Below are 26,904 nucleotides of genomic sequence, written 5' to 3' on the forward strand. Positions count from 1 at the left end.
TTCACACAGCTGAATAAACGTCAAACAGAAAACTGATTAAATAGTGAGATGGTAGAGAATTTATACCAGTGTCCTGTTATATTTTAGGGAGCAAAGAGCAGATGGCTGAGTTTATTAAACCCCACCGAGACAATCTGCAAATTTCATTAAAAGGTTAATAAACTATCATCTTGTCTTTATTTTTAGTTAGCACATACCTTAAACACTTCAAGCTGTAAGCTAATAATAGTTATATAAGAGCAGATGCACGCTGGTGCAATAAGCTGTAGTTTTACGCCCAATGGATGCATGATCTGATTAGTCGACTAATTGCAAAAATAATCGGTGACTAGTTGACTATCAAAATAATCGTTTGTGGCAGCCCTAGTTTGCGTTAGAAGTTAACGAGGCTGGCCTCTGCATATGCAGCTACCCTTGGAAAAAACAGAAATGGTTGTTCAAATTGATATATATACTGAGCTGTCAAAACTCATCATTAAGGGTACTGGGGAGGTTGTGAAATGTCATCTTTATGGGGTGAAAGAGTTCAAACAAAATGAGATCGTTCTTTTCTGCACCTTCAGTTCACCGGAGCTGCTCCAAACTGCAAAAGTGCTTCTCTTTCCCATCTGTGGCACACTGGCCATCAGTGGTGTTCACTTTTCTTGAGATTTAAGGGCAGAAATATGGGGTTTAATAACTTTGAATGGCTGTGTGCAACCTAACTGTCACTGTCACCCTCTGAATTAACCTTCATGATATTTTAACTGAAGCATCCTGATCTTGCATTTAAAACACAGGACTTGTGTTGTGTACAAGCTTCGTGTGAAAACCTGCGGGCAAACAGTTGAACAATAGACACGGTGCCTAAAACCAAGAGCCTTGCAGTACATGTCAGCTGATCTGTTTCATACTCTTAACTTACATGATTGAGTTTATTTCTTTGAGGAATATGTGAAGCTGGGCAGTAGAATATAGGGGAAAGAAGAACAGAAGGAAGTAAGATGCTCTTGGGTTGTATTTGAATTAAATGGTTTTTAATTCAGTTGTGTGGGAGATGGTAAAGTGTAAGAAGGTGATTATGTATTTGTTGGCATGCTCTGATTTCTGTGTTGAATATCTACCACCTGATTACATGATTTAAATTAAAATGCAATTTTTTTGTTTTATTTGTGATTATAAAATGTTTATTTTCAATGTACATTATGATTAAGAAATAAACTAATGTAAAGTATGTAAGAAATGAAGTTCTCTTTCACATGTGACAGATTTAATTTGTGACAAATGACGATTTTACTTTGAGAACAGTAATACACATTGTGAGGCACTGTCAGGTTATAGGAACACATGAAATTATGTCTTCTTTAGTTGGACAGGGACTAGAAGTCCAATTAAACCTTACACTCACTGGCCACTTTATTAATTACACCTGTTCAACTCCGCATTAAGGCTCATCAGCCAACCAAATGGCAGTAAATCAATGAATTTAGTCAAGTCAGCTTTATTTGTATAGCACATTTAAAAGACATCAAGTGTCGGCAAAAGTGCTGAACAGAGGGATAAAAGATGGAATTAAAGTAAATGAGGTAAGTTTAGCCATGTAGATATGACCAAGATGACCTGCTCAAGTTCAAACTGAGCATCTGAATGGGGAACAAAGGTCATTTATAAGACCCTTTGATCTAGACTGATTTTAAGACCAATACTAGGTGTTTTAAAAAGGTGTTACACATTAAACATAAACAGATATCACTATCACTTATGTGTAGTTATTTATGAGTCCTTACAGAGATAACATAACTATGCTGTTTGAAAATAATCTTCTTTTATTGTCACAAGTCATGGATTCCTTGATTATGTGCTTGCTGGTTGTGTTCCTGGTGTTCCATATAAGTATTACCAACAGGGAAGTTGCCTGGTGAACAGACTGTGAAACCTCAACACTCACAACATGATTGAAGGGTGTTTCTCCCATCTCTTCCTTACGATTTTAATGTTTTAGCCATTAAAAATGCCAATACCGATGTATCAGTCTGGCTCTACTTTGAACTTGACATAACTGTTGGCTACAGACAGCCTGAGTTAAGTATTTCAGAAACTACTGATCTATTGGGATTTTCCCACACAACCATCTCTAGAGTTTATAGAGAATGTCTGAAAAAGAGAAAATATCTAGTGAGTGGCATTTCTTTTGGGTGAAAATATGTTGATGAGAAAGGTCAGGGGAGAACAGCCAGACTGCTTCAAGCCGAAAGGAAGGCAACAGTAATTTAAATAGCCACTAGCTGCAACTAAGGTATGCAGAAGAGCATCAGCAGAAGACCACACTGAGTGCTGCACTTGTCAGCTAAGAACAGTAAACTGAGGTTAGTTTGCATAGACTCACCAAAATTGAACAACAGAAAGTTAGAAAAACATTCTCTGGTCTGGTGAGTCTAGATTTCTTCTGTGACAATTGGATGGTAGGTTCATAATTTGGAATAAACAACATAAAAGAATGGACCATCCTGGCTTGTATCAACCGTTCAGGCTGCTGGTGGTGTAAAGGTGTGGGGGATATTTTCTTGCCACATTTGGGCTGATTAACACCTGAGCATTGTTTAAATGCCACGGCCTACTGGAGTATTATTTCTCACCATGTCCATCCCTTTAAAACCACGTGTAAAAATCCAACCTTTTTCTAGAGGGTAATCTTGCCTGGGTCAGTATACCCAGTGCCCGTTTGCACACAAATAGCCTACCTACTTGCTTTTATGGACCAAATGTGGCAAGTAATTTTAGTGATTTTTTTTCTCTTTTTTTAAGCACGCACTTTTGATGGAAGCAAATAGCTGCATTATGTTGTGGCATGCTAGTCTTCTGGTTCAAGTCACACACACTGTGACCCAGATTGTTTACAGTCAGTATCTTATCTTGTTATCTCTGGGTCTGGCTGCAGCTCAAAAAGAAGGAAAAAAACGCACTTATCGCTTTATCTTGATTATCTGGTATAAGAAACAGCACATACTGTAAGATATCAGTCTTTTCCTTCTCGGGGATTCAAACGCACCTACTTCCCGGGCAAAGCCCCTGAACCTGATTTGGAATCAGCCGTGCAGAGTCAATAGGGCCGCTGAGAAAATGCATTGTCGGGGTTTCTTCGGTAGCGCCCCGCAACATGCATAACGATGTCTCGGCCAGTGAGAACGCTGCGCTTGGTAGAGGTTGTTTATGTGGAGTGCTCGGTAAGGGTTCCGCCCACTGAGGTATCTCCGATCGCAGGGCAGACAGGCAGAGAGTGTAAAATGGCGCACAGCTGTCGGTGGCGGTTCCCTGCTCGGCCCGGAGGGAGCAGCAACTCCGGTACCGGGAGGAGAGCGGGCCGAATCAGGGTTACTGCCTCTTTGCGGAGTGTCTCGGGAGCCCACCCTAATGCAGCTGGGCTCGGACCTGGGTTTGATGCTGCACTACAGGTCTCTTCGGTTATCGGGAGCAACCTGCAGAAATTTCGGGATGTTTTGGGGGAATCGAGCGACTCTAGCAGCACGGAGGTAAGGACGGGGACGACCCGGGAGCATCGGTAAGACAGCTGCGGGGCCAGAGTTCACGCGGAGGACCGCTGGTTGCATGTGAGGCAGGGAGCTAACGGTTACTGTACCCAAACGCTGACCATCTTTCCGTTTCCCTGACGCTTAGTGTGGCTCTGAGCAAACTTGTCATTGCCAAGATGCTCAGTTAACTTTGAGTTGGTTATGTGGCCTTAAACTCTACAGTAACCCGTTACAGCGTTAACTTTACTTAGAAACAAGAAAAAACGCCAAATTATTTTATAGATATCTAGTCTCCACAGCTTTACTGGAAAGAAAGTTTTCTGCTCCTCAGTGCAGTGAGGACGGGCTACATCCACTCAGTTTTAGGTGAACCAGTGCTAACGCTAGCCCGGCCAGAAGAAACCTCGGTGTTACAACGCTATTACAACATATAGTACATGTAACAAACAACACTGATACTAGTTTATTTGGTGACCAATGTATATGGCGTAACTAAGGTGGGATTACTAGTTAGCAAGTTGGCATTAGCCTGGTATGAAGCCTTCACGCCTGCTTTCAAAATCATAAACACTAACACGGTAAAAGTTACCGTTAACATATTAGCTTTAATGTTAACCCACTGCAACAAACCAGCATTTAAACACACGGTTTTATTAAATGGTGGCTTCCCTGCGGTGTAACAGCACCGGAGCTTCATGATACCGTGTTATGTGTTTGAAAACAAGACATGTCAACTTGAAGGAGGTGAGAGTACACAATTGTGGTTTCTAACTAGCTAACGTGAACTTAGCGTCTGTCTCCAGTGAGAACGGCTACTCCTAATTCACTTTACCTTTGCCCCAGCTCTCTATAGGGTTATCTTTGCCAGCTAAATAGCTTCGTATTTGCTCCGAGGACTGGCTGTTTGCAGTGAGGTGTCAACCTCCCAGCGTAGCTGCTCGGTTAGCTCGCACGTTAGCTGTCTACATCTTACAGCTAAAACTACACCACCATTCTTCTCCTCCTCTCCGTGAGCGGCGTTATAAAGTTGCAGTTTTGCCCGGGAGGTTGCTGCGTTCCCCCCCGATTAGCATATTGCTACGTAGCGGGTTAAAGCTTCGGAGCTAAACTTGGCTGAGCTCATGCTCCAAACGAAATCAGATCTATTGCTGTTTAGTTTTAAGCTAGGGCAGCTACCATGCTACGCACTACGTCGCGCTAGCCATCGGGGCTATTGCTGATGCATAGGAAAATGGGAGGTGGACATGTTTTCCCCTTCTCTGCACAGTCAGTGCGTAGCTAGTACCAAAATAATATCGGGTTTATAATGTTCGGAGATGACGCCTGATACACAGCTACACGGCGTTTGGCCGTTATTGAGTGTATATGTGTATAAGGTTTGGTGTGTGAATTCGCCGTGTTTTATCAGAGCAGTGGCTGGTGACAGTGCGCATGCAGGGCTGGCTACAATAACAACGAGCCCCTTCTTGACGGACCTTGTGATGTGGGGGTGTGTTCGCCTTAGCGAACTACCATCTTCCTTCTTCATGATGAGCAGCATGCGTTCATTGCAGTGGGAGTACACCGTGTGGGGATGTTTACCACCATCCAGTCTCAACATGGACCACTACTTATTTGTTGTTTGTTTTTTACTAAAACACAGCAGTATGTGCATGTTTGCTTCTGTGACGTTTAGCTATAGTTTAAAAATATATATATATATTTTTGTTCTCACATTTGGAATCTCCCTTTGGACAGTATAATACATTTTATTATTATGTGGCTGCAGGGGGTTGTGGAGTGTTGAAAAGTAGTTAATAATAGTTTATTTACATTTTGAGAGAAAGTTTAATTTATTTTTTTAACTGAAATAATATATGCGAGCTGGAAGTTCGGACCATGATTGGACCATTAAATCCTCTAAACTGCTTTATTTACTTTTGGAGTGCATTTGTACTAAATTAGTGTTACATAGCCCATGGAAACACTAACTTTACTGACTAATTTTGTGTTTAAATGGCTTTTTAAGCTTTTTCGCTCCCTCCCATTTTTACCATTTAGCACTGATAATGTATGTGTAGAGAGATTTGTCTGTAAAACCCAAGGGCAGATATGAAGATTTCTGACACAACGTAGTGATTTTTTGGGGTGTGACTGTGCACGTAAGCATAGGTTGTCCAGAAATGGTTAAGGCAAAGAGTTCTTCCATTTTTGTCCAACTGATAAGCAAGCATGCTATTTTGGGCCTTACCCAAGAGCGTTACATTATTAAGAAATGGCTTTACTTGTTAACAGTTCCTCCTACTCCTGCTCGGTGTATCAGTTTATAGCATTAGTTTAGGATGTGTGGAGACAGACTGGATCATTAATTCCCCCTGGAACCTGAATCCTATGGAAGTTGTGGACACAGCATGGTGATTTCATTGAGAATCAGTGTAGTGCTTGTCTGGCCAGATCTCACTGCAGCCTGCTGAGCGCATAGGGCGACCCTGAACAGAGCGCCAGCCGGACACTCTCCTGCCCCTCCTTCCTTCATCCAGGCAGAAAAACCCAAATCCACTTCAGACACACACCACCCTGTCTGAGAGGCAGAGGAACTTTTCTTCTGACAGCTGCCACTTTGGAATGGATTACTAAGCCTATTGGGGGTGGCTCAAAAGGGTGCTTGTTGGCTGTTGCTGTCCAAATTAAGGCATTTATTAGCTTTTGTATGTCTGCTGGGAATTCAGCTTCTTGATCCGGCCAAATTGTTGGTTCTTTGTTTTTTAATAATCTAATGTAGTCCACATTGATGTTTGTTTCTAAAAGTGACTTTAAAACCCATACAGCCTTAACCCAAGTCATGCTGTTCCCCTGAATCAGACATTTTTTTTTTTTAAACATCATTTTTCCTTTTTCGTTCTTGGTCCATTACATCTTGCCTTCTGCTGCATCCACTTTACTCTCATGTAATTACCAATGTATAATCATTCATACAAAACTACAGCTCAATAGATGTATCAACCTAAATGTCTCTTTGCCTCACTGGTTTGAAAGAAATGGTGTGTTTGAGCGGAAGGCGCTTGGGTCCAGCAGGTGTTTGGCCTATTTAAATAGAAGACCCCCGCCCACCGCCACCCATACACACACCCCTCCTCCTGGACCCTTCTTACCCATCCCCGAGACATCGTGTGGATTGGAGCAAGAGCTTTGTGTCTGCTTTTATTCCAGCCCTCACAAAGTGCGGCGGCTGAAAGAGTGCAGGCAGGGATATCAAAGGGTGCAGGGCAACCCTCCCCACCCACCTCCCAATGGGATAACGCTGGGTGGAGAATTAGTTACAGACCCTCCCACCCCTCCCATCCACGGCTTTATTCAGCTACAGCAGGCGGCAAGGAGCTTTCACCTCTGCTTTTGGAGTTGCCTGACTGGGAGAAAGGCGGCAATTGTGTCGTCTTTCTTACTCTTTGTGCGTGTGCGTGCGCTTGTGTGTGTGTGTGTGGTGGTAGGGGTGTCCCTCAGACTTTATGTCCCTCATTGCAATCAGGAGTAGGCGTGTCTGCTTTGTCTTTATTTTGATTAAAACTTTAATTCAAGCTGCCGCCTTAGATGGTTCAGAGGGAATTTGTGTTTGTGTTTGCGTGCCAGCCTGCGCAAGTGTTACTATGTTTGTGTGTGTGTGTAGAGAACAACACTCTGCCCCCCCCCCACAACCAATCAGTCTGTTTGCCTTTGTCCACTGACAGTTTCCTCGTTTCCTCACATGTGAGGTGTGGAAAGAGAAGGTACCCCAACACGGGAGTGTGTTTGTTTTGGTCTGCACGCTGTTGAACAAATGTGAAGCAGTTGCACTTAGTGTTTGGACACTTGAAAAAACAAATGCCCACCTTTTGCTCAGTGTTGACAGGGAGGGTCACAGAGCAGTGCCACTGCTTTCCCTGCTGAGACCTTTGTGAACAGATATGTCATCAGAGGCATATGGGGTTATGAGCTCATTGCCAGTTTGCATTTCTAGGAGCAGAGCAGTGTCTGTGCCATAAATCTAAAGGAAAGCTTCTAGGAATGAGTCAACGAAATGTTTTTTTGTTTTTTTCTAGACTACAGGGGAAGAATGACTTCCTATAGAGTGTCTATTAGCATCAGAATAACCCTGGAAAACCTATAAATCTGTGTGACATCCCTTTCCTGTCCTCCTTTTGCTCCTTATCACTTGTTCAGATGTCTGAAAGTGGGTAACTTCTGAGTTTAAATGAAGCTTATGTAAATGTGATGATATTTCCACACGTATAGTGTATGTGATTTTTAAAAAAATTTAATTTAATTTTTTTTCGCAGGGTAAGGCGAGGATCAATAAGGTAGCTCCTTTGACTGAAGCACTTTCCACACTGTAGCTGTGTCTGGCATTGGCTTCCGGCTTAAATCCTTGTTCTAGTAATTAGTTTTGTCCAACTGCTTCTTTATCCACTTTCTTCTTTACCTTATTGCATTTAATACACTTTTATGTAACTGCCAGGTAAATGCATCAAAATAGTCTCTATTTTAGAATATCACATTAACATAAAACTATCGGCAGCGCCATGTTGCTGCTTATGTGGATGGAGCTTCAGCCTAACATGCAGAAATCAGTGAAAATTAAGATCCTGGGCTGCCAGCACCTTTCATAAACATAGACAAACACATAAAAGTCATAAGCTGTCATGAAACTGCGACTGATTATATGAGTAGCGGTTAGGTTTTCCGGTAAGATCTTGATGTGGTAGCTGTTTGGGTAGCTGCAGAGTATGGTAATGTGTTTGTTACTGACCTGTGAATCGTCACTTGTGATCACTAGAGGACCATACAGCAGTTGTTTGTTTGTTGTAAACTTTTTTGCTGCCCATCAGGTATATTTAACATTACGGCCAACCGTGCTCATTAAATGACTCGTGCGTTTTAAAGCAGAAATATCAGCTGTGAACTAAAGTGTTTTTAGTATGAGTGAGAGAAGTTTATTATGAAAAAGTTTTTTAACTTAAAAATGGGCTTATTTTATTTTCTGCCATATATATTGCAACAGTGGCGGATGCTCATATTAAACATGGTAAAAGTAAGGATTTCAGCACATGTGCAAATAATCCCTCTGACTCAAATACTCACTTTCACTCAGTTTCTTTCTACTCTTGGCTTTTGATATAGATAGGGGATATCCTTAATATAGTCATCTCAGGCGCAGCAGACTCCTCCAGCTCTTCTGTTTATGATGCAGAGCCAGGTAGAAGAAATTTGCTTGAAAGAGAGATGAGCTTAAAAGAGCTTCTTTCAGGAAGAGAGTGAACTGAGGGGCTGCCCTGAAGCTCAGCATGAGATTAAAAAAAAAAAAAAAAGATTTGTTTTTACTGCAAATCATGCACGACCACTATTGGTGCTGGGTAGGGGTTTAGATCTGATATCTAGTCATAGTGGTAATTCACTTGAAAAAGGTGAGACAAACAATAAAAGGGAAAAGTTGTGGCCGTGGTTAAAGCTTGCAAAGGTTTGCTGCAGATTCTAGTTTCAGGTGGGAAATGAACCCTTCTCAGCACCTCCCAGCCTTCTTTATGAAGCGTTGTACACCTCTTCCTTATTTTCTCCACTGAATTTAAATATTCATTGCAAATATTGGCCTCATAAGTAAATCATTAGGGGATATGCTGACAGATCACAGTAAGATTTTTTACTTTTTTCTACACATATTCTGCTTCTATTATTTTGTCTGCTTTTGCTGTTCTGCCAGCCTAAAAGTGTAACTTTGGTTAACAAGGGCTAACATACAGTAGGTGGTTAGAATTGCTCTTGTTTTGCTAAATCTGGAATTCAAGAAACCTATGCAAAAAAACCAGAGAGATGCCTTTTGGAAACCCACCTGTTTAGCAAGGAATACATTATGTAGATCAAAGCTGGGTTTATACCCTGCCTTAGAAACAGATCCATCATCTGCAGCCCGTCATCTGTAGTCAGTTTGATTTCTCCTAAATGCTGTCTTATAAGGCGGTGAAAGTCCCATTAGCTTTGTCAAAGTGCAAAAAGCTCTGTCAGAGTGATACAGAGAAATAAACCTCCAACCCAATTCCCATCTGTTTCACACCTGTCAGGGACAGTCCCTTGCATGTCCTGAAAAAATTAATGATGCTTCTGTCGTGAATCAGATTGGTTTCCCTTTCTCCAGCTTTAAGTAATTTATATCACTTAACTCATGTATGCATTGATCAGTAAGATGAAAAATGACAGACCAGCAGGGAAGTAAAACTGCTCAGGATTTCACACGGTGAGAGCGACAGCAAATGCGAGCAAAGATGAACGGTGCTCTTCAGCTTAAGAGATAAAGTGGAAGGGAAAAAAACAACAAAAAAGACAAACTCTGCTCTTTCCAGTAACCCCTTTCATCCCTTGCACGTCGCACGACAACCTAGTACAAAAAACTTCACCTCAGTAGTATACTACGGTGTTTGTTTACTTCTTGAAGTTACCTCCCTGTGCCTGCCCTACTATTGAGCTCATGGTGAGCTGTGTGTTCCACATGCTGCTGCTCAGTGCTTGTCAGTCAGTGGGAGCGAGCGAGCAAGCTAGCAAAGAGTGACTGACTGACTGAATGTGTGTTTGGAAGCATGGCAGAGAGCAAGCAAGACTAAGAGAGGCGGGGGGAGGAAAGGGGAGTCTTGTCTTGTATGTGGGAGGCATGTTTAGATTGGGATTTAGCAAGCTTCTGCACGAGCATCTTCAAAACCTCATCCCCTTTCATCCTCACTGCTCCCAAGAGAGCGGTGCGCTCCCTCCGTTGTTGATGGTGCATGTGGTCAAGATGCTGCTTCCTTGTCTCTTTTCTCTCCTCCTCTCCCTCCTCCCACAACCCTCCTCCTTTAGCTCCTCGAGCTTGCTGGTCTGCCCTGTCTTTGCGCCCCTCCCCCCATTTTCACTCCTGTGTTCTGCTTGTTTACATCTTGATGTGCAGCTCATGCAGAGGGGTGTGCTACCCCCCACCCCGCCCACCAAACTGTGTATGTGTGGCTGACAGAATTAGGAAGTACATGATCACAAGGGTGTGTGTGTGTGTGTGTGTGTGTGTGTGTGTGTGTGTGTGTGTGTGTGAGTGAGTGAGTGAGTGCAGGTACATGCATCTGTGCAGTCTGCTCTACGCACTTGCCTCTGGCAAAGTACGCTGTAATGTCATTGACTGCTCACATTATCACAGCGACTCAGTGCTGTCCATCGGTACTCCGCCTCCCCCCTGCTCAGCTCTGCAACAAACACCAAACCAGAGCAGCAGCTTGCTCAGAGAGGAGGATGCTACAATTACTGTGAGAAGAGGGTGAAAGTAAAAAAGAGCGAAGCATAAAAAAGGGGAGGAAAAAAAAGCTTGAATGCACCATGAACAGAGTGGGATGCTTAGCTAAATACTGCAGGCCAGGAAAAACAGCGGTATTGACTGTCAGTTATTGTTGTTTGTTTATATGTGGAACAGCTGAAAACCGGCATTTGAGCGCACATTAATGCTTCTTATGCTTTCTAATTACATCCTGCAGTTTGTCGTGCGCCTCAGCCACATGCAGCGTGTGTAACTCGTAAATGGTGCAAAGCAGTTTGCATGTAATTTTGCACTTACACTTAGATCGCAGCTGCTCTACAAACTGGGCCAGCGAGACCTCTACTGCATCCCCACGTGCTGCTATAAATAAACATGACGAAATGACACACTCACCTCCACTCTTAAGCACATTGATTGTAAGAAGTAGTAGCACACAGAGGAGCCCAAAGATCCTAATCATCACTGAGGGATTTTTTCTTTTCTGTTGCACTTCTCAAGGGTATATTGAGACATGAGAGGAAGGATACATTTACTATGCCAGCGTGGAGCTTACATAATTTCCCAAAATATTGAAATTAATTCAATATTACTGAGTAATTAAAGTCACATCATTTGGCAGTTATTAACCGTGGATGAAATATTTTATGGTGAAACATATCCAAGTTTCATGCTAAAATTGCCTAAACTGATATATTTTTTAACATGTGACCATGATTCAGTGTCTGAATTCAGCTAAAGGCACAGATGTATCTAAGTGAATCCAAAGCTCGGACTGCTCTGGCTCAGCCTTAAAGCCACACTTTACATTTTTGCTCCTCTTGTTGAAAAGATGCCACTAATGTGTATTTGCTCTACACTTCAGGCCTCATTGTCTTTTGTGCCTCTTTGCTCTGTCTGTCTGTGTAAGTGCTGTAACTCAAGGAGCAGGAGTACAGTGCTATGGGTTAGTCACCCAGTAAGATTTAGACGCCTGTGGTGGTTTGAGTCTTCTCAAACGTTTGGCATGTAATTCCAAAAACCAGAAAAATATGAGAGCACCAGAGTAAGCTAGAGTAGTCTGTCTTCAATAATGACTCAAGTGTTGCACATCTAGGCCATCTCACTGTTATGTACTATGATTAATGCTCTAAATATGGTCTGTTCCTGTATTTTAGCATTACAAAATGGTGTGATCACAGGCAACTCATCGTTTTCCCCTTCTTGTGTTGTAGGAAGAAGCATTTGAAGGATTTGGACCAGTTGTTGAACAGAAGCGAATACAGAGCCCTTCAACAACTTCCTCAGGTAAAATTTTAACCCGTCTTGGCTATCAGGCTCTTTATAGTCACTTTGAGATGACTCTACCTGTACAATTTTTCTATAGGTGTTGCTGTTTGTGCCTGGTTATTTATTTGTTTTTCTGGTTTTATCAGCAGGCCCACCTATACAGGAGAAGAAGCCAAGAGGGCGCCCGCCACGGGTCCTGTCCGCCCAGAAAATTGCTGCAAGTCTATCTTCCCCATCATCCTTTCCCTCCCCAACACAGGACAAACCTGAGGGACCTGAAAGGCCAGCTGAAAGGGTGAAAAGGCTACCTGGGAGGCCACCTGGCACCGGAGAAAAGAGAAGAGGCCGACCCCCTTCTTCAAGTAGCAAGAAAGCTTGGACTACGGGAAGCCATGCAGCAGGGGAGGACACCAGACAGGTTGGGTTTGAGCTGGACACAGAGGAGGACAAGGACAGAAAGGGTGGCAAGAAGGTCCCAGTGGGCTCTACTCAGCCACATGATACTGAGGCGAGGTTTTCCAAAGGTGGACGGGGTGAATCCAAAGTTACCAACCTGAAGAGGCTGACAGAGACTAAGCTCACCCCTCTGAAGCCACGCCTCAAGACTTTGCCCGGTGTTCCCCGACGCAGACGTGGACGACCACCATCAGCTGAGCGGCTCAAAGCTGAAGCAGCAGCAGCAGCTGCTGCTGCCCAGCTGTCTACCTCCATTGAATGTGGGGAAGGGAAACATAAAACGTTCAGGGTCAGAGGTGGGGCCGCAGAATCACACACACCTCAGCAGCCCATGCTAAGGAGTGTGGATGGCACTGAGGACCAAGACTCTTCCAATCCACCTGCCTCCCCACCTCCCTCCAAGCCAGGCAGAGCGGTGGGCCTCAGAAAAAGCCCTCGGCACAGAAAGCCGGTCAGAATCGTTCCCCCGTGTAAGCGCCCTGATGCAACCATTGCCAAACAGCTGCTGCAACGTGCTAAGAAAGGAGCACAGAAGCGACTGGAGAAAGAAGCTGTAGCCATTGGGAGTAGTGGGGGAGGAGCCATTGAAGCTGGCATCAGGAAGACCCCGCTGAAGAACATCAGGCAGTTCATCATGCCCGTGGTCAGCACTGTCTCCCTTCGCATCATCAAAACACCCAAACGCTTCATTGAAGATGAGGGGAGTTTTGGAACCCCAGCACCCCATACAAAGATACCCCGCTTAGACACAGCCCCTTCATCTGTCGCCACTTCTGCCCAACCTGCCTGCACCACTTCCTCATCCCCTTCTCCTGTGCTTGTCTCCTCTACATCTGCTGTTACTAGTGCTGGTACCACTGCCCCAACTGACTCTCTCCCGCCTCCTTCATCTCCTGCCCCTGTTCCCTCTGTTCCATCAGCAGCTGCCGGTCTTCTTAATAGCAGCAACAGCAACACAGCCAATGGGAGATTCAGCAGTAGCGCGCCATCTTGCGGCTCAAGTGCTGTGTCACAGCATTCCTCACAACTCTCTTCTGCAGAGTCTTCCAGGTCCAGCAGCCCGAGCTTGGATGACTCATCGTGCAACTCCCAGGCTTCGGAGGCCACGCAGGCTTTGTCAGAGCCAGAGGATCATTCTCCGTCCTCACAGGGAGAGAGGGAGGCCAACCTGCTACACACCTCACAGCCTGCCTCTCCTCCCTCTGAACCAGAGGCAGAGCATGTGCTGGCAGAGAGGAATCGACGAGGCCGGAGAGGGCAGGGGGTCAGCCAGGTGGGTCAGAAACAGAGGGGAAGAGAGACGCTCACCACTGGGATCAAAAAGCCAATCATCAGCCCACCAACAGGAGTGCTGATGTCCTCCTCTGCACTTGTAAATTCCCAGCAAGCTTCATCCACAGCTTCTTCGTCTTCTTCACCTCCCCCTCTCCTCACCCCTCCACAGCCTCCCCAGTCAACCTCCACTGGTACAGCTGCTATTAGTGAACACCACCCCCAGTCGTCTTGGATGCCTCACCCCATCCCGCCATTCCTCCCTGGACCGTCAGTGCTGCCCAGCTTGTCAGACAAAAGAAGTCGCTCAATTCTGAGAGAGCCCACCTTCCGATGGACATCCCTGTCCCACCCCAAACAGCAGTACTTTTCCTCTGCTAAATATGCCAAGGAGGGCCTTATACGCAAGCCGGTATTTGACAACTTCCGTCCTCCACCTCTCACACCTGAAGACGTCGGGCTGGGTGTTGGTGGGGCAGGGGGAGCTGCTCCGGTTGCATTTCCAGCACCGGTCACCGGAGCGGGAAGTGGGACTCGTCTGTTTGCCCCTCTTCATCCCCACGCTCACCACCAGCACCCCCCATCATCCCGCTTTGACGCACCACTTCAAAAGCGCAGCCCGTTGCTTCGTGCTCCACGCTTTACACCCAGTGAGGCTCACTCTCGGATATTTGAGTCAGTTACCCTGCAGTCATCTTCGGGGAGCAGCCCTGGATCAATCTCCCCACACCAGACGCCACCCAGCTCCACCAGAACCCAGCGGCGTAGGAGACGGCCGGTTCCGGGAACACTACGTGGCCATCCACGGTCTCCATCACACTCGATGACCAGACGCAGCAGCCAAATAGGAGGCCAGATGTCCATGGGGAAAGGGGCCTCAGAGATATCTGTGCTGCAAGGCTCTGCCTCCAGTAGTAACCCCAGCTCTTTGCCAGGGGTATCTGCAAGCCCACTAGCCACTAGTGCCTTAACTTCTGCTCCTTTCAACACTTTCTCCACGGTATCACACGGTATACTGGCCTCACAAGGAACATCCGATAATCGAAGAGGGACCACTGGAAACCCACCTCCCATGTCAGCTGCATCATCCGGTTCTTCCCCACTTTTCCCTCTCTTTCCTCCCAGTGGCCAAGACACAGGGCGAGGAGCTGGGAAGGGAGGTAAAGAAAAAAGTTTGTCCACTCCCCAGGAACCCGCTCAGAAGGAAAAAGAGAGAGATTCTGAGAAAAATCGTGAGAAGGAGAAGGAGAATAAGAGAGAAGGGAAGAAGGATTTGGAGAAAAGAAGTCGGGTTTCTACACCAGATGGCTCCCCTAATGCACCTTCTAGTCTGTTTACTGTAGATGGGAGGGACTCTGATGGTCTTGCTCCAAAAAAGGCTCCGGGGAGAAAAAAATCAACATCAGCTGACATGGTTTCTGACACCGCTTCCTCAGATGTGCCACCTTCCACTGGTCCTGTGTCCTTTACTAAAGGACGTCTGCCTAAGAAAGGCAGGCCCTCTGAGAAGGGAGCAGAGATGGAGGATGGGGAAAAAGAGAAAGAGAAAAGAAGTACTCCCAGCCAAAATACAGCAAACCTCCCAGTGCATCCCAGCAGACAACAGCTTCCTATTTCCCCTATTGGAAAATTTTTATCAAATTCAGAGAAACACCCTGTGACTGACAAGCGGGTAGTTGGACTACTGAAGAAGGCCAAAGCCCAGCTCTTTGAGATAAAGAAGAACAAGCTAAAACCTACAGATCAGACAAAGGTCCAGGTCAGTTTCATGTTCATGTGTCGCATTCATAGAGTCTCAACAAAAAGACTGTCTGGTTTTCTCATTTAAATCGTATAGCCACAAGCAAATGAGTTTGACATAATGCTATGAATGTTTGCTATAAATAGAAACCTGAGTTTGTACTCAGACTGAAACTTGATAGGAGGAAAGTCCCACGGAGGGTGTTACTTAAGGGGAATTCTCCTCGCTTAATGCATTATGCACAAAACAGGAGTAGCTTTGCTTATGAAAGTCCTTTATGCAGAATCTTTATCTGTTTTTATTTTTTGCTGTTAATATGTAAATTGGGTTTTTAAGGACACGCCTTGTACTCCTGTTTCCACATCTTCTTAATCTTCACCTGCACACTGGTCAGATTGTTCACATCTAACGTAACTAACATCTAACAATAAGCTGAGCATGCTTTCTTTTTGCATTGCAAGTTTGTGCATTTGTAGGATTGTCTTGCATATTTGTTATCATGATGCTCTTTATGAGTATTCGGTGCACTTTTTGCGGTGGTCTGCAGGGTCAAGAGAGTGATTCGTCGGAGGCATCAGTCCGTGGACCGCGCATCAAGCATGTATGCCGTCGTGCAGCTGTGGCTCTTGGCCGTAACCGGGCGGTGTTCCCTGATGACATGCCCACACTTAGTGCCTTGCCCTGGGAGGAGAGAGAGAAGATCCTATCTTCCATGGGGAATGATGGTGAGGCACACCTGCATACTTGAAGTTTACTGAATTGACTATAAAGTGCGATAATCAATTAATTGCTCAGTTGTTTTAAATGGTAAACACACTTCATGGTAATCTTTAACAGTTTTAATAAAAAAAGAAAGGTACAGAGAATAGTTCAGCTTGTGCAAGACTTGGCTGTTCTGGGTGGGGTCTTAATTGGGACTGTGAGATGTGTACACTTCTAATATTGCAGAGCAGCGTGAGCTAAATGTTTTTTTATTCATGACACAACATCTGTGCAAGTCCTGAAACAGTTTGGAGCATACAATGATGACAGGCTAATCACAGGAGAAGAGAAATTCAATCATTGATGGGCACACAAGTACACAGTGAAGTGGTGATGGAGTGAGAAGCGTTTGGCTGCCCTGTCCCTGTTATTTTGACTGGTCTCATGTCATGTTGTTACATGCAAATTTTTGTGAGGCGAGATGACCTAATAGTGATGGTTGGGAATTAGGTTAAATAAAAACCAGTGGCTAAAAAATAAGTTGTTATTGATTTATGGACTATGAATTTAAGATTCATTCATTTGTTTAAAAAAATAATTTATTTATCAATATTGTAAATTTCTTCATCTTTGCCTTTTTAATAGTGCTATTTTATGACTCTCTCTGTGTTAAACTGTGTGTCAGTAATGATGAAATCCTCCTTTTTTGGATTACTTCTTACAGACAAGTCTTCAGTTGCGGGCTCAGAAGAGGCAGAGCCTCAGTCCCCTCCCATAAAGCCACGGGAGACCCGGCAAAAGGCGGTTCAAGAAGCTCCTCCTAAAAAGGGCCGACGGTCGCGGCGCTGTGGCCAGTGCTCAGGCTGCCAGGTTCCAGAAGACTGCGGTGAATGTACCAACTGTCTGGATAAGCCTAAGTTTGGAGGGCGAAACATTAAAAAGCAATGCTGCAAGTGAGTCTTATTCCTGACTTGAAGTCAGCTGCTTGACATACACTCTCTCTTGGAAATGTAACTATGCTATGTGACAAAATATAATGGGCTGTTACTGTATACATCTCGCTCATTATGCTGATGAAGTGGGTGGTATTTGCCAGTGAATACATCTTTTTGGTTTGTTTTCAAAGCTTAGACAATACACTTATAGAGTCAGAGTCGGTCTTAAAATGTCTTCTTCTTCCTCCTTTTCTGTAACTGTAACTAACAAGATTCATTAGATCAACATCCAGCACCAACAGTTGATGGTAGAAGTATAGATGCATCAAAGACATCGTCATTGTGGTGGGAATTAAATGCAGGATGGAAGCTAAAATTTTGTGTATCTCCTTTTTAGGATGAGAAAGTGTCAGAACTTACAGTGGATGCCCTCAAAGATTCTTCAAAAGCAAGGTAAAGGCAAGAAGGACAAGAAAAAGAGGCCACCGGAGAAGAAAGACAGTCTCAATCCAGTGAAAGGACCAAACTCGGACTCTGGCCCCAAACCCATTCCTGCTCCAACAAAAGAGGAGCCTCCCCGTAAAAAGAGCCCTCCTCCTCCTCCTCTAAGGCAGGGAGAGGAGAAGTCAAGACAGCCATTATCCAAGCAATCATCGCCAGCCCTCGCATCCTCCCCTGCCCCGGCCGATCCCCCTCAGGCCTCCGCCGCATCCACAGCCCAGGCTCAGTCTCCCGCACCGACGTCAGATCCCAAGCAGCTCACGGTCCCAAGCGGTGCCCCCGGTAAAAGGGGCACAAACCACAGCAGCCTGTACCGGCTTCCACCTCCACGTCATCTTCTTCAACTTCATCATCTTCTTCTTCATCCTCATCATCTTCTTCTTCCTCCTCCTCCTCTTCCTCCTCTTCATCGTCATCTTCAGCACAAAATTCCCCCTCTCAGTCTACGCAGTCTCAGCCGTCATCACAACAGCAGCAGCAACGGACACTTACCAGTCAGGCATGTTCAAAAAAGGATGCTTCACCCAAGATTTCGCCGAACGAACCCAAGAAAAAAACACAGCCGCTGCAGCAGCAGCATTCAGCGCAACAGCAGAGCTCAGCTACAGTAGTTTCAGATACAGGTAAGTAAATAGCCACACCTTTTCCCAATAAACTACATTTTTTTTTTTACTTGTTCTTATTTGAATATCATCGCTTTTTTCTTCTTTTTTTTAAATAGCTGAATCAAAACAGTTAAAGAAGCCAACTTCTCGCTCTGTTCCCCTTTCTCCTAAACACAAACCAAAAGACAAGGTAATAAAGTTTTACTTGTATAAGATGTCCATCAAAACTTTTGCCGTAAGCATTTGTTAAACACTGTTTTTGTTTTCTTTGGTCACCCCCTCTTGTGTCTGGTGAACACGTGAAGCCTCTGACCACTAAACCCCCGAGCAGCAGTACTTTAAACTCGCAGAGCACTCCCTCGACTAGGGGCCAGGTGAATTCTAGAGCACCCTGCGACGGAGTGCATCGTATCAGAGTGGATTTCAAAAGGAACCATGATGTGGAGAAGGTGTGGGAGGCTGGTGGCCTCAGCCTGCTCACCTCTGTGCCTATCACACCCAGGGTGCTCTGCTTTTTGTGTGCAAGCAGTGGAAATGTGGAGGTAAAAATCTTGGCATTGTCTTGATTTTCTTTTTTTCCCTCCCCCCTTTTGAGCTTCCTTTCATCCACGCAGAAGTTGAGCTTATATGCAAACACGTCTTCCTCTCTCTCTGCGTGTAGTTTGTCTTCTGCCAGGTATGCTGTGAACCGTTCCATCTCTTTTGCCTGGGGGAATCGGAGCGCCCTCTCCAGGAGCAGTTTGAGAACTGGTGTTGTCGACGATGCCGATACTGCCAGGCCTGTGGGCGCCAGCACCAGAAAACTAAAGTAAGCCATTCGATACAGTTCTGTACATTTTAAAGCCGCTCGCGGAAGCTTGGTTCAGACTGACAGTGTGTGAAGACTGGAGAATCTTCCCTAGAAAGAAGCTTGCTAGTCTAGCCAGCAGACAGCACTTAATCAGCTTCTTGGATTCCTGCCATGTTTTTATCATTTAACTGAAGCCATGTGTAAAATGTGCATGGTGTGAGCCTTGTATGGTTGTCGGTTTAGAAATATGAATGAACACATCAGGTGGAAGAAAGGCAGTCAAACAGCCGTACATGTGAGCAAGATATGTGAACTTGTTGGTTACTGCCCATTTAGTGGGGAAAGCAGAAGGTAAGGCTAAGGAAAAAGATTCTTTGGAGCTAGATCTTTAAATAAATCTCTGCCCGCGAGCGTAAAGTAAATCGTTATTTTGACTGGCTTTCGTCTCTGACCAAGGAGCTGCCTCAAAGCAGTGGGTCTCTGGCATCCTGATTCCACCACTGAGTGTGGCTTAACTTAAATCTCAGCTCCTGGCGAAGTTACGGGCAAATCAGGCTGCTGAAGAAATAGCACATCAAGTGCTGGATGATCATAAAACTTTGACTATTTGCAACTTGTAATTGTTGATAATTTATCTGAATTTTAAGAGCTTCAGAAACATCTCAAACACTCTCCTCCCGCTCTTACGTCTATAAATGCCCACCTGCACCACACGCTCATTTGTTCTTGTTTCGGTGCCCCACCATCACTCCCCTTTTTCTCTGTTAGCCTCTCTCAGAGGTGTCAGGGGCTATCCTGCAGACCCAGGTGCTGCTGCTGATCCTCAGTAAGGCCCTCTCCAAACTGCAGCCTCCAGCCTAGCTTGTTGATCATTATTAATAAATGTTTGTCATTCGCATTTTGGGTTAGGATCCCTGCTAGCTCAGTGATGAAAATGTCCTGCAGCACATTAACTGTATATTGGAAAAACTTTAAATGGGATAACTGTGTTTACCCAAAGAAAAAACAAGAAAAACTCAACTGCGCTCAACCCTCAAGCAGCTGCCGACAAGTCCTTCCAGAGCACTATACAGCTCACATTAAAGCTGCATCATAATGCCTTAGATGATGATGTTTATCCATCCGTGACACACGCTATGAATGTGCCCTGCTATAAACTGGAGGGAGCACTAGAGCAAGACGTCTGTGTAAAAGAAGCACCGATCATCTTTTAAAAAATACTGCATGGATGTATCTACCATTCATTTATTTCAGCGTGACACTTGGTGGTAAAGGCGAGTACTGCAATTATAGGTCAAAGCCTTTGTTGCTGATTTGCAGGGAGCAGAACTGTTTGTTAGGGATGAAAATGTTACTGCTGCCTAACTCGATATACAAATAACCTCTTGTCACTTTTTCCACCTCTCTCCCTGCAGCAGCAGCTGCTAGAGTGCGACAAGTGCCACAACAGCTATCACCCAGAGTGCCTGGGTCCCAACTACCCAACCAGACCCACCAAGAAGAAGAGAATCTGGGTATGCACACACTCTCCTCCTCCTCCTCCTCCTCTCTTAAACACCCTCACTATTTTCTCACCTTTATGTAACACAGTTGCACCACTGCGTGACCAAACTATAGCATTACGCTCGCACATTTCTCTCCCGAGTTCACACGTTTCCTCCTTCTCAAGATTGTGCTACTTACATGGATGCGACCTCGCACAGCCAGCGTCTAGGAAAACATTTTGCTCCTGTTACAGCGTCGCTTTCACACACTTTCCACTATTTAAAAGAGTTTCTACCACGAGTTTCTACTATGTAGTAACGATGTCGTTTATGTGCCTCTTCTTTTCAGGTTTGCACCAAGTGTGTGCGCTGTAAGAGCTGTGGCACCACGAAACCTGGGAAGTCCTGGGATGCCCAGTGGTCACATGATTTCTCCATGTGTCACGATTGTGCCAAACTTTTTGCTAAAGGTGAGCAGGTAGCTCAGTAGATGACTGATCAGTATCACCAGCAATAAAAAAAAATACAACAACATTTGAATGTAAGCAGCATTTTTTTGGTCTTGATGAATTTTAATCTCTTCTCTCAGGGAACTTCTGCCCACTGTGTGATAAGTGCTATGATGATGATGATTATGACAGCAAGATGATGCTGTGTGGCCGCTGCAACCATTGGGTTCATGCAAAGTGTGAGAATCTCACAGGTGAGAAGCTGCATAGCGAGTAATGCATTGACAGTATGGTCTTCATCAGTTTGTAGCAGCTTGTTGTGCTTCCTCAGTGTCTGAGCAGATGACTGACAGGCCGCCCTCTGAGCGCTGTCACGCTGATGACATGCAGAAAAACAATAAACCTAATGACCTGCAATTTCGCTGTGTCGCAGATGAAATGTATGAACTGCTGTCAAAGCCAGAGAGCGTTGCCTACACGTGTACCAAATGTACCGAACGACACCCGCCCGAGTGGAGGATGGCGTTGGAAAGGGAACTTCAGGGCTGCATTCGCAACGTCCTCACTGCACTGCTCAACTCACGCACATCCACACACCTGCTACGGTACAGACAGGTAAGATACACACCTGCAATTCGATGTGAGTCTTTGCCATATTGCAAACATTTCACTGATCAGATTTTTATATTATAGCATCATTTGCAGTGTTTCCCACAGATTTAGGTTCTGCAGACTGCCATTTTTGAGGATTTCCTCTGCACATTTTTCATTTTCCAATTTCTTTGTGAGGAATAAATTTGAGGTCGCCTCTGTGAACTCGAGTAAATTTAATAAGGGCCTTTCTGGTTAGTTGCAGCTAAACTCTCTTAAACATGTAGAAATTTCAAAAAATGCCAACATTTGTGTCACCAAATAAATAAACTCTGTGTGTGGGAAACACTGATTTTATTTTACTTTATTACTTTATAGTGCTGAGTTGTACTTTTTTACCACATGGTGCTATGATTGATATTGATGGATACAGGCAGATTTTGACCAGAAACAGCCTGAGCTTATTTTACCACATCAGTCAGAGCTATACTCTGTGGTTTTGGAGCAGGCGGTGAAGCCACCAGAGCTGAATCCAGAGACGGAGGAGAGTCTTCCATCCCGTCGCTCCCCGGAGGGCCCAGATCCTCCAGTCCTGACTGAAGTCACCCCCACACCTCCCAGCGACTCCCCTCCAGATTTGGAGTCTGTTGAGAAAAAGATGGATCAAGGCCGGTACAATTCATTGGTAAGTGTGCATTCTTTCTTTCTTTTTTCTCTTTTTCGGGGGGCCCCATTTGTTTTCCCGTATCTCTGCCGTGCTGACAAACTGGAATGACAAGTGTGTTGTCTGCTGCATTTTAATGAAAAGCAATTCATCAGTCTCTGTAACTAGAGAACACGTAGTCGAGGATCTGTGCAGACTAACCACAGATATTTTTTCTCTAAACATATGACAAAGCTCACAAGCTCTCTCAAAGCGGTTTGTATTTTTTTTTCTTTTTAAATCGGAGCCTTTAGAGCATGTTTGATATTTGATTTTAATCTGGTATGTGTAGCCGCATCTTGACTCCCTGGTCAGACCTGTGCTGTGTAATGGGAAATTAACACAGATGGCTGAGATAATGTCCTTTCCACCGATGTTCATTAGCTTAATTGTGCGCCATTTGTGTTCATCATTTCTCTCCCAGCTGGAGTTTAGTGATGACATCGTGCGAATCATTCAGACAGCCATCAACAGTGACGGAGGCCAACCTGAGAGCAGGAAAGCCAACAGCATGGTCAAGTCCTTTTTCATCCGGGTAAGAAGCTCAGATCAGCTCAAGTCTCACGGCACGGCTGGAAGCACAGCAAGCATAAATGAGGTTAAATGACAACAGCCAAACACACGTTTACGTAGACATTGTGAGAAGTATTTTCTTCTTCCTTCGTCAGTTACAGGTTAATTGTCCTAATCGAGTTAAAGCCGCGCCACCGACATTCACTTCCAAATGCAGGTCTGCACAAGTGCTTGAGTAGGCTGATGTGTAACGTTAATGGAATTCATTCTCTGTTTCAGCAAATGGACCGAACCTTTCCATGGTTCAAAGTGAAAGAGTCCAGATTCTGGGAAAGCCAAAAAGTCTCTGCCAAGTGAGTGTCTGTCTCATACCTTAGCAAATGCAAGAGCTGATACGAGAGTGTTCACTACCTGGTTCTTGATAATTATTTAAAGGCATTTAAAATAACCAACAAAAGATTTGCTAAAATGAAGTTAAAATGAGCTCAGACTAATATGAGCAAAATCTGAAATTCAGTAGCTAAAGCAATGCCACCCAGAAGGCAGTGCTTTCAGTCTTAATATACTGTGTGAAGTGTTTTATTTGCCACTATTTTCTAAACTTGTATCGCAAGTTATGTTTGTAATTACAGAGAAGAAGATTTCACTTTAATAATCGTGTAAAGCGAGCCTGTCCAAAAACCTCAGAGAACTGCAGTTTTCAAGAGCCGCTGGTCTGTAATTATTGAAATGAGGAGCAAGATGTGGTTTCTTCGGGAGGCACCGTATCATCATCTGTATATAGGAGGGAACCAGAACGCAGTGAACTGAAAAGAATAAAACGTGTGGGTTCCCTGTACAAACATCCACGGAGATATTTAATGGAAATGCAAACCAAGGGCCGAGATCACGGTGTCATGTGATAGTCCGTGTGTCTTGTTGATTGGTAAAGGAAATCGTTTTGTTGTTTTCAAATGTAGGGAGATAAAACACTTTAATCCAGACTTTTTTTAACAACTTGATCAACTGATGATTGAGTGGAGAATATCGCTGATTCAACATTTCTTTCTGGCAGTGACTGTGGTTTAAGGTCTCAGGCTATATTAAAGCTACAGTAATAAAATAGATTCAGCATTTTCTCTGATCTAATTAACCCTCTAGACACCGAGTGATGAAAGTAGAATCAAATAGACTGTCAGTAAAATAGATCCGTATTCTTACAATACCTGGTGCTGTCTTTAAAGACAGAAGAAGACAGGATCACAGAGATAAACTGTCTGTAGTTATTTCTGTTCACTGAAGCATGTGAACATATCATGCCTTTGTACTAAGAATTAACATTAACGTTATTGTACTGAAGAACTAATATTATTAATAGATAAGGACAGGATTATTTTCCCCCCTGTGATCATTTTTAATGGAATTTTGAAACACAGCACTTCCAAACATCCTAGTTTTATTTTCCACACAGGAACAAAATTATTTCACAGAAACCAAAAATGATCAGGGTCAGAATTATTAGCCCCCCCGGTGCTAATAGTCAATACTCAGTCACTTTGGCCTGATAACAGCCTGCAGACCAGTTAGTAACATTCAATTTGGTCTTCTGGAGGTCGTTCACCAAGAGCGATGGATGTTTTGGGTCATCTGTCAAAGACAGAGCAACAACCCAGACCCAGGTTTTTGGGGTTTTTTGGTGACTGCGTTGGGTTTTCTATCAAAATCTTCACATATCCTTTTTTCATCATGATTCCTTCACCTGGACGAGATTCCCAGTTCCAGATGCACTGAAACATCCCCACAGCATTATACTCCCACCACCGTGCTTCACTCCAGGGACAGTTTTCTTTGGGTTGTACGCCTCTCCCTTCTTTCTCCCAATATAAGCATAGTCTTTGTGGCCACAGTGCTCTAGTTTACTCTCATCCTAAAAAAGGATGTCTTAATATACTTCAGTCTGTCGCAAAGGTGTCTCTTTATGCAGAATTTGAGTTTTTTTTTGGTCTGCAAATTTGCACTCCATTCCTGTGCAGGGTTCCAGTGATTGTCTTTTTGTAGTCTGAAATCTTTTGCTTCCTACCTCTGGCACGCTGGATCTGTTCTGTTTGGCTCTCCTTGAATTTCTTGATGATACCTCTCACTCCTGTTCATGACACTTGGAAACACTGCGGTAACTTTATATATCTGTTTCCTGCTTTGTGAGCATCAACAGTTCTTTTTCTGAAGTCTAAACTGATTTCTTTAGGTTTTGACATGACGTTTTCTCAAGTTACAGCTCAAACCCTTGCTGATGTTCTTATATTGTGTGTTATTTGGAAGATGACCCTGAGTTTAAACTCGATTTTACAAGCTTTGAGCATTGCAAAGTTAAATCCCATCACTTTACAGCAGTGGTTTGTGGTTTGGGTTAATAATACTGACCCTGGTAATTATTTTTTTTTCCCTGAAATTATTCTAGTATTGTATTTTTTCTGAAGAAAACTAGTGCATTTGGAAATGCTATGTTTAAAATCCCCTGCTTTCATTTAAATACGTTGTCCTCATTTGTACAGAGAGAAGAACATTGACATTTTTAGAGGGAATAGCTACAAGTTGACTTTTTTTTCCTAAACTTTCAGTCTTTAAATAGACGATTGATGGAAATTTACTGCTCTGTATGTTGGAGGTTTTCTGACACACATCCATTCACTGTTCAGTCGCTCTTTTATCCCTCAGCTTTCTCAGACTAGTTCTTCTGCTTTGCCTTCGGGCATTGTTTGAGGGGGAAACCGTAACAGTGTCACATTTCAATTGAAGACTCTCTGATAAATACTTGTGGTCTAATTGCGGTTTGCTTGTCAGTTTAGTTCATTGTGTTATTTATCAGTGCTCCAGTCAAGGAAACCAATGATCTTCTGTATCCTGTGGCCATTGCTTTTAGAAGCCTCTGCTGGCTTATTAAGTGTGAGACTTTACATCACACCAATTACCCAGGCTTTCTTGACTTGGCAGAACTCCTCGAATGTGGTTATTTAACATGGGTGTCACTGCTCACTTGCTGCTCAGACTTTATTTATTTTTTTAGTATCTTAAAAAAACAGCTCCATCATATCATCTGTACCATAGGGATAGATATTACTTGTACTTTTTTTTTTTTAAAGCAACACTTGTCACACAATATATTCCAACAGCAATGACCTACATTTATTTATTTAAAAACCCGATATTATTTATCCACCTCATCTGCTATGTCTTTGGGGGGGGGGGGGGGGGTAAACCCACGTCATATTTTGTTATCAGTTGCTTATGTGACATGGGGTCATTTGCAACAAAACAGAATAAATGTGCTTTTTTCCCCCCCGATCAGTTTCATTGCTGATAGGTTGCCAGGTAATGGTGCCTGTCTCTGTTGTTGTTCCACAGCAGTGGGCTCCTCCCCAACGCTGTGCTGCCGCCGTCCCTAGACCACAACTACGCCCAGTGGCAGGAGAGACAGGAGCTTTCCCGTGCTGAGCACCCACACCTCATGAAGAAGATCATCCCTGCTCCCCAGCCCAAGACCCCTGGCGAACCTGATTCTCCGGCCTCCTCTCCTCCGCTACCTCCCTCTATACTCCCACCGCCCCTACTCTTGCCTGGTAACTACAAATATGTTACTAATGCCTGCGTGCGTGCTGTTTTGCACGCTGCTTTGTCATCTGGTTTTCATATAGATTCAAGCTGTGTTTGAATTCTTGCTTTCTCTCCAGATCGCGAGGACAGCCCAGAGCTCCCTCCTCCACCAGGCGTCACTGATAACAGGCAGTGCGTCCTGTGCCTGAAGTACGGAGACGAGAACACCAATGTGAGTGCCTTACCGGTAGCAGCAAAGTTCAGGACGCAGACCGCAAGGTTGAGTCTTTCTTACTTTTCACTCTTTTCTTTGTTTTAGGAGGGAGGCAGGCTGCTGTACATCGGTCAGAATGAGTGGTCCCATGTGAATTGTGCTCTGTGGTCCGCAGAGGTCTTCGAGGATGATGACGGGTCTTTGAAAAATGTTCATATGGCTGTTCTCAGGGGGAAACAGCTGGTAAAGCAGAATACTTAGTTCCCTATAATTTCCCACTCTTTTTCAGTGCACCTTTATTGGACGCTTACAATTTGTACTTTC

General features: G+C 44.3%; 1 protein-coding gene across 1 annotated transcript in view; it reads left to right on the plus strand.

Annotated features, from left to right (window-relative positions):
• The first annotated feature begins 3,214 nt into the window (after nt 1-3,214).
• Nucleotides 3,215-26,904, plus strand: part of kmt2a (lysine (K)-specific methyltransferase 2A) — a 37,331-nt gene continuing 13,641 nt past the window's right edge. The window contains 20 exon segments of the mRNA XM_013274782.3: nt 3,215-3,509; nt 12,000-12,072; nt 12,201-15,541; nt 16,071-16,248; nt 16,950-17,178; nt 17,558-17,996; nt 17,999-18,284; nt 18,383-18,456; nt 18,572-18,808; nt 18,928-19,074; nt 20,472-20,570; nt 20,890-21,010; nt 21,130-21,243; nt 21,423-21,604; nt 22,089-22,265; nt 22,708-22,818; nt 23,076-23,149; nt 26,178-26,392; nt 26,504-26,598; nt 26,686-26,823. Coding sequence (XP_013130236.3) covers nt 3,264-3,509; nt 12,000-12,072; nt 12,201-15,541; nt 16,071-16,248; nt 16,950-17,178; nt 17,558-17,996; nt 17,999-18,284; nt 18,383-18,456; nt 18,572-18,808; nt 18,928-19,074; nt 20,472-20,570; nt 20,890-21,010; nt 21,130-21,243; nt 21,423-21,604; nt 22,089-22,265; nt 22,708-22,818; nt 23,076-23,149; nt 26,178-26,392; nt 26,504-26,598; nt 26,686-26,823 — 6,576 coding nt within the window. The 5' untranslated portion in view covers nt 3,215-3,263.

The sequence above is a fragment of the Oreochromis niloticus genome, linkage group LG14 (genome assembly GCF_001858045.2).
Source record: "Oreochromis niloticus isolate F11D_XX linkage group LG14, O_niloticus_UMD_NMBU, whole genome shotgun sequence".
NCBI classification, from domain to species: Eukaryota; Metazoa; Chordata; class Actinopteri; order Cichliformes; family Cichlidae; genus Oreochromis; species Oreochromis niloticus.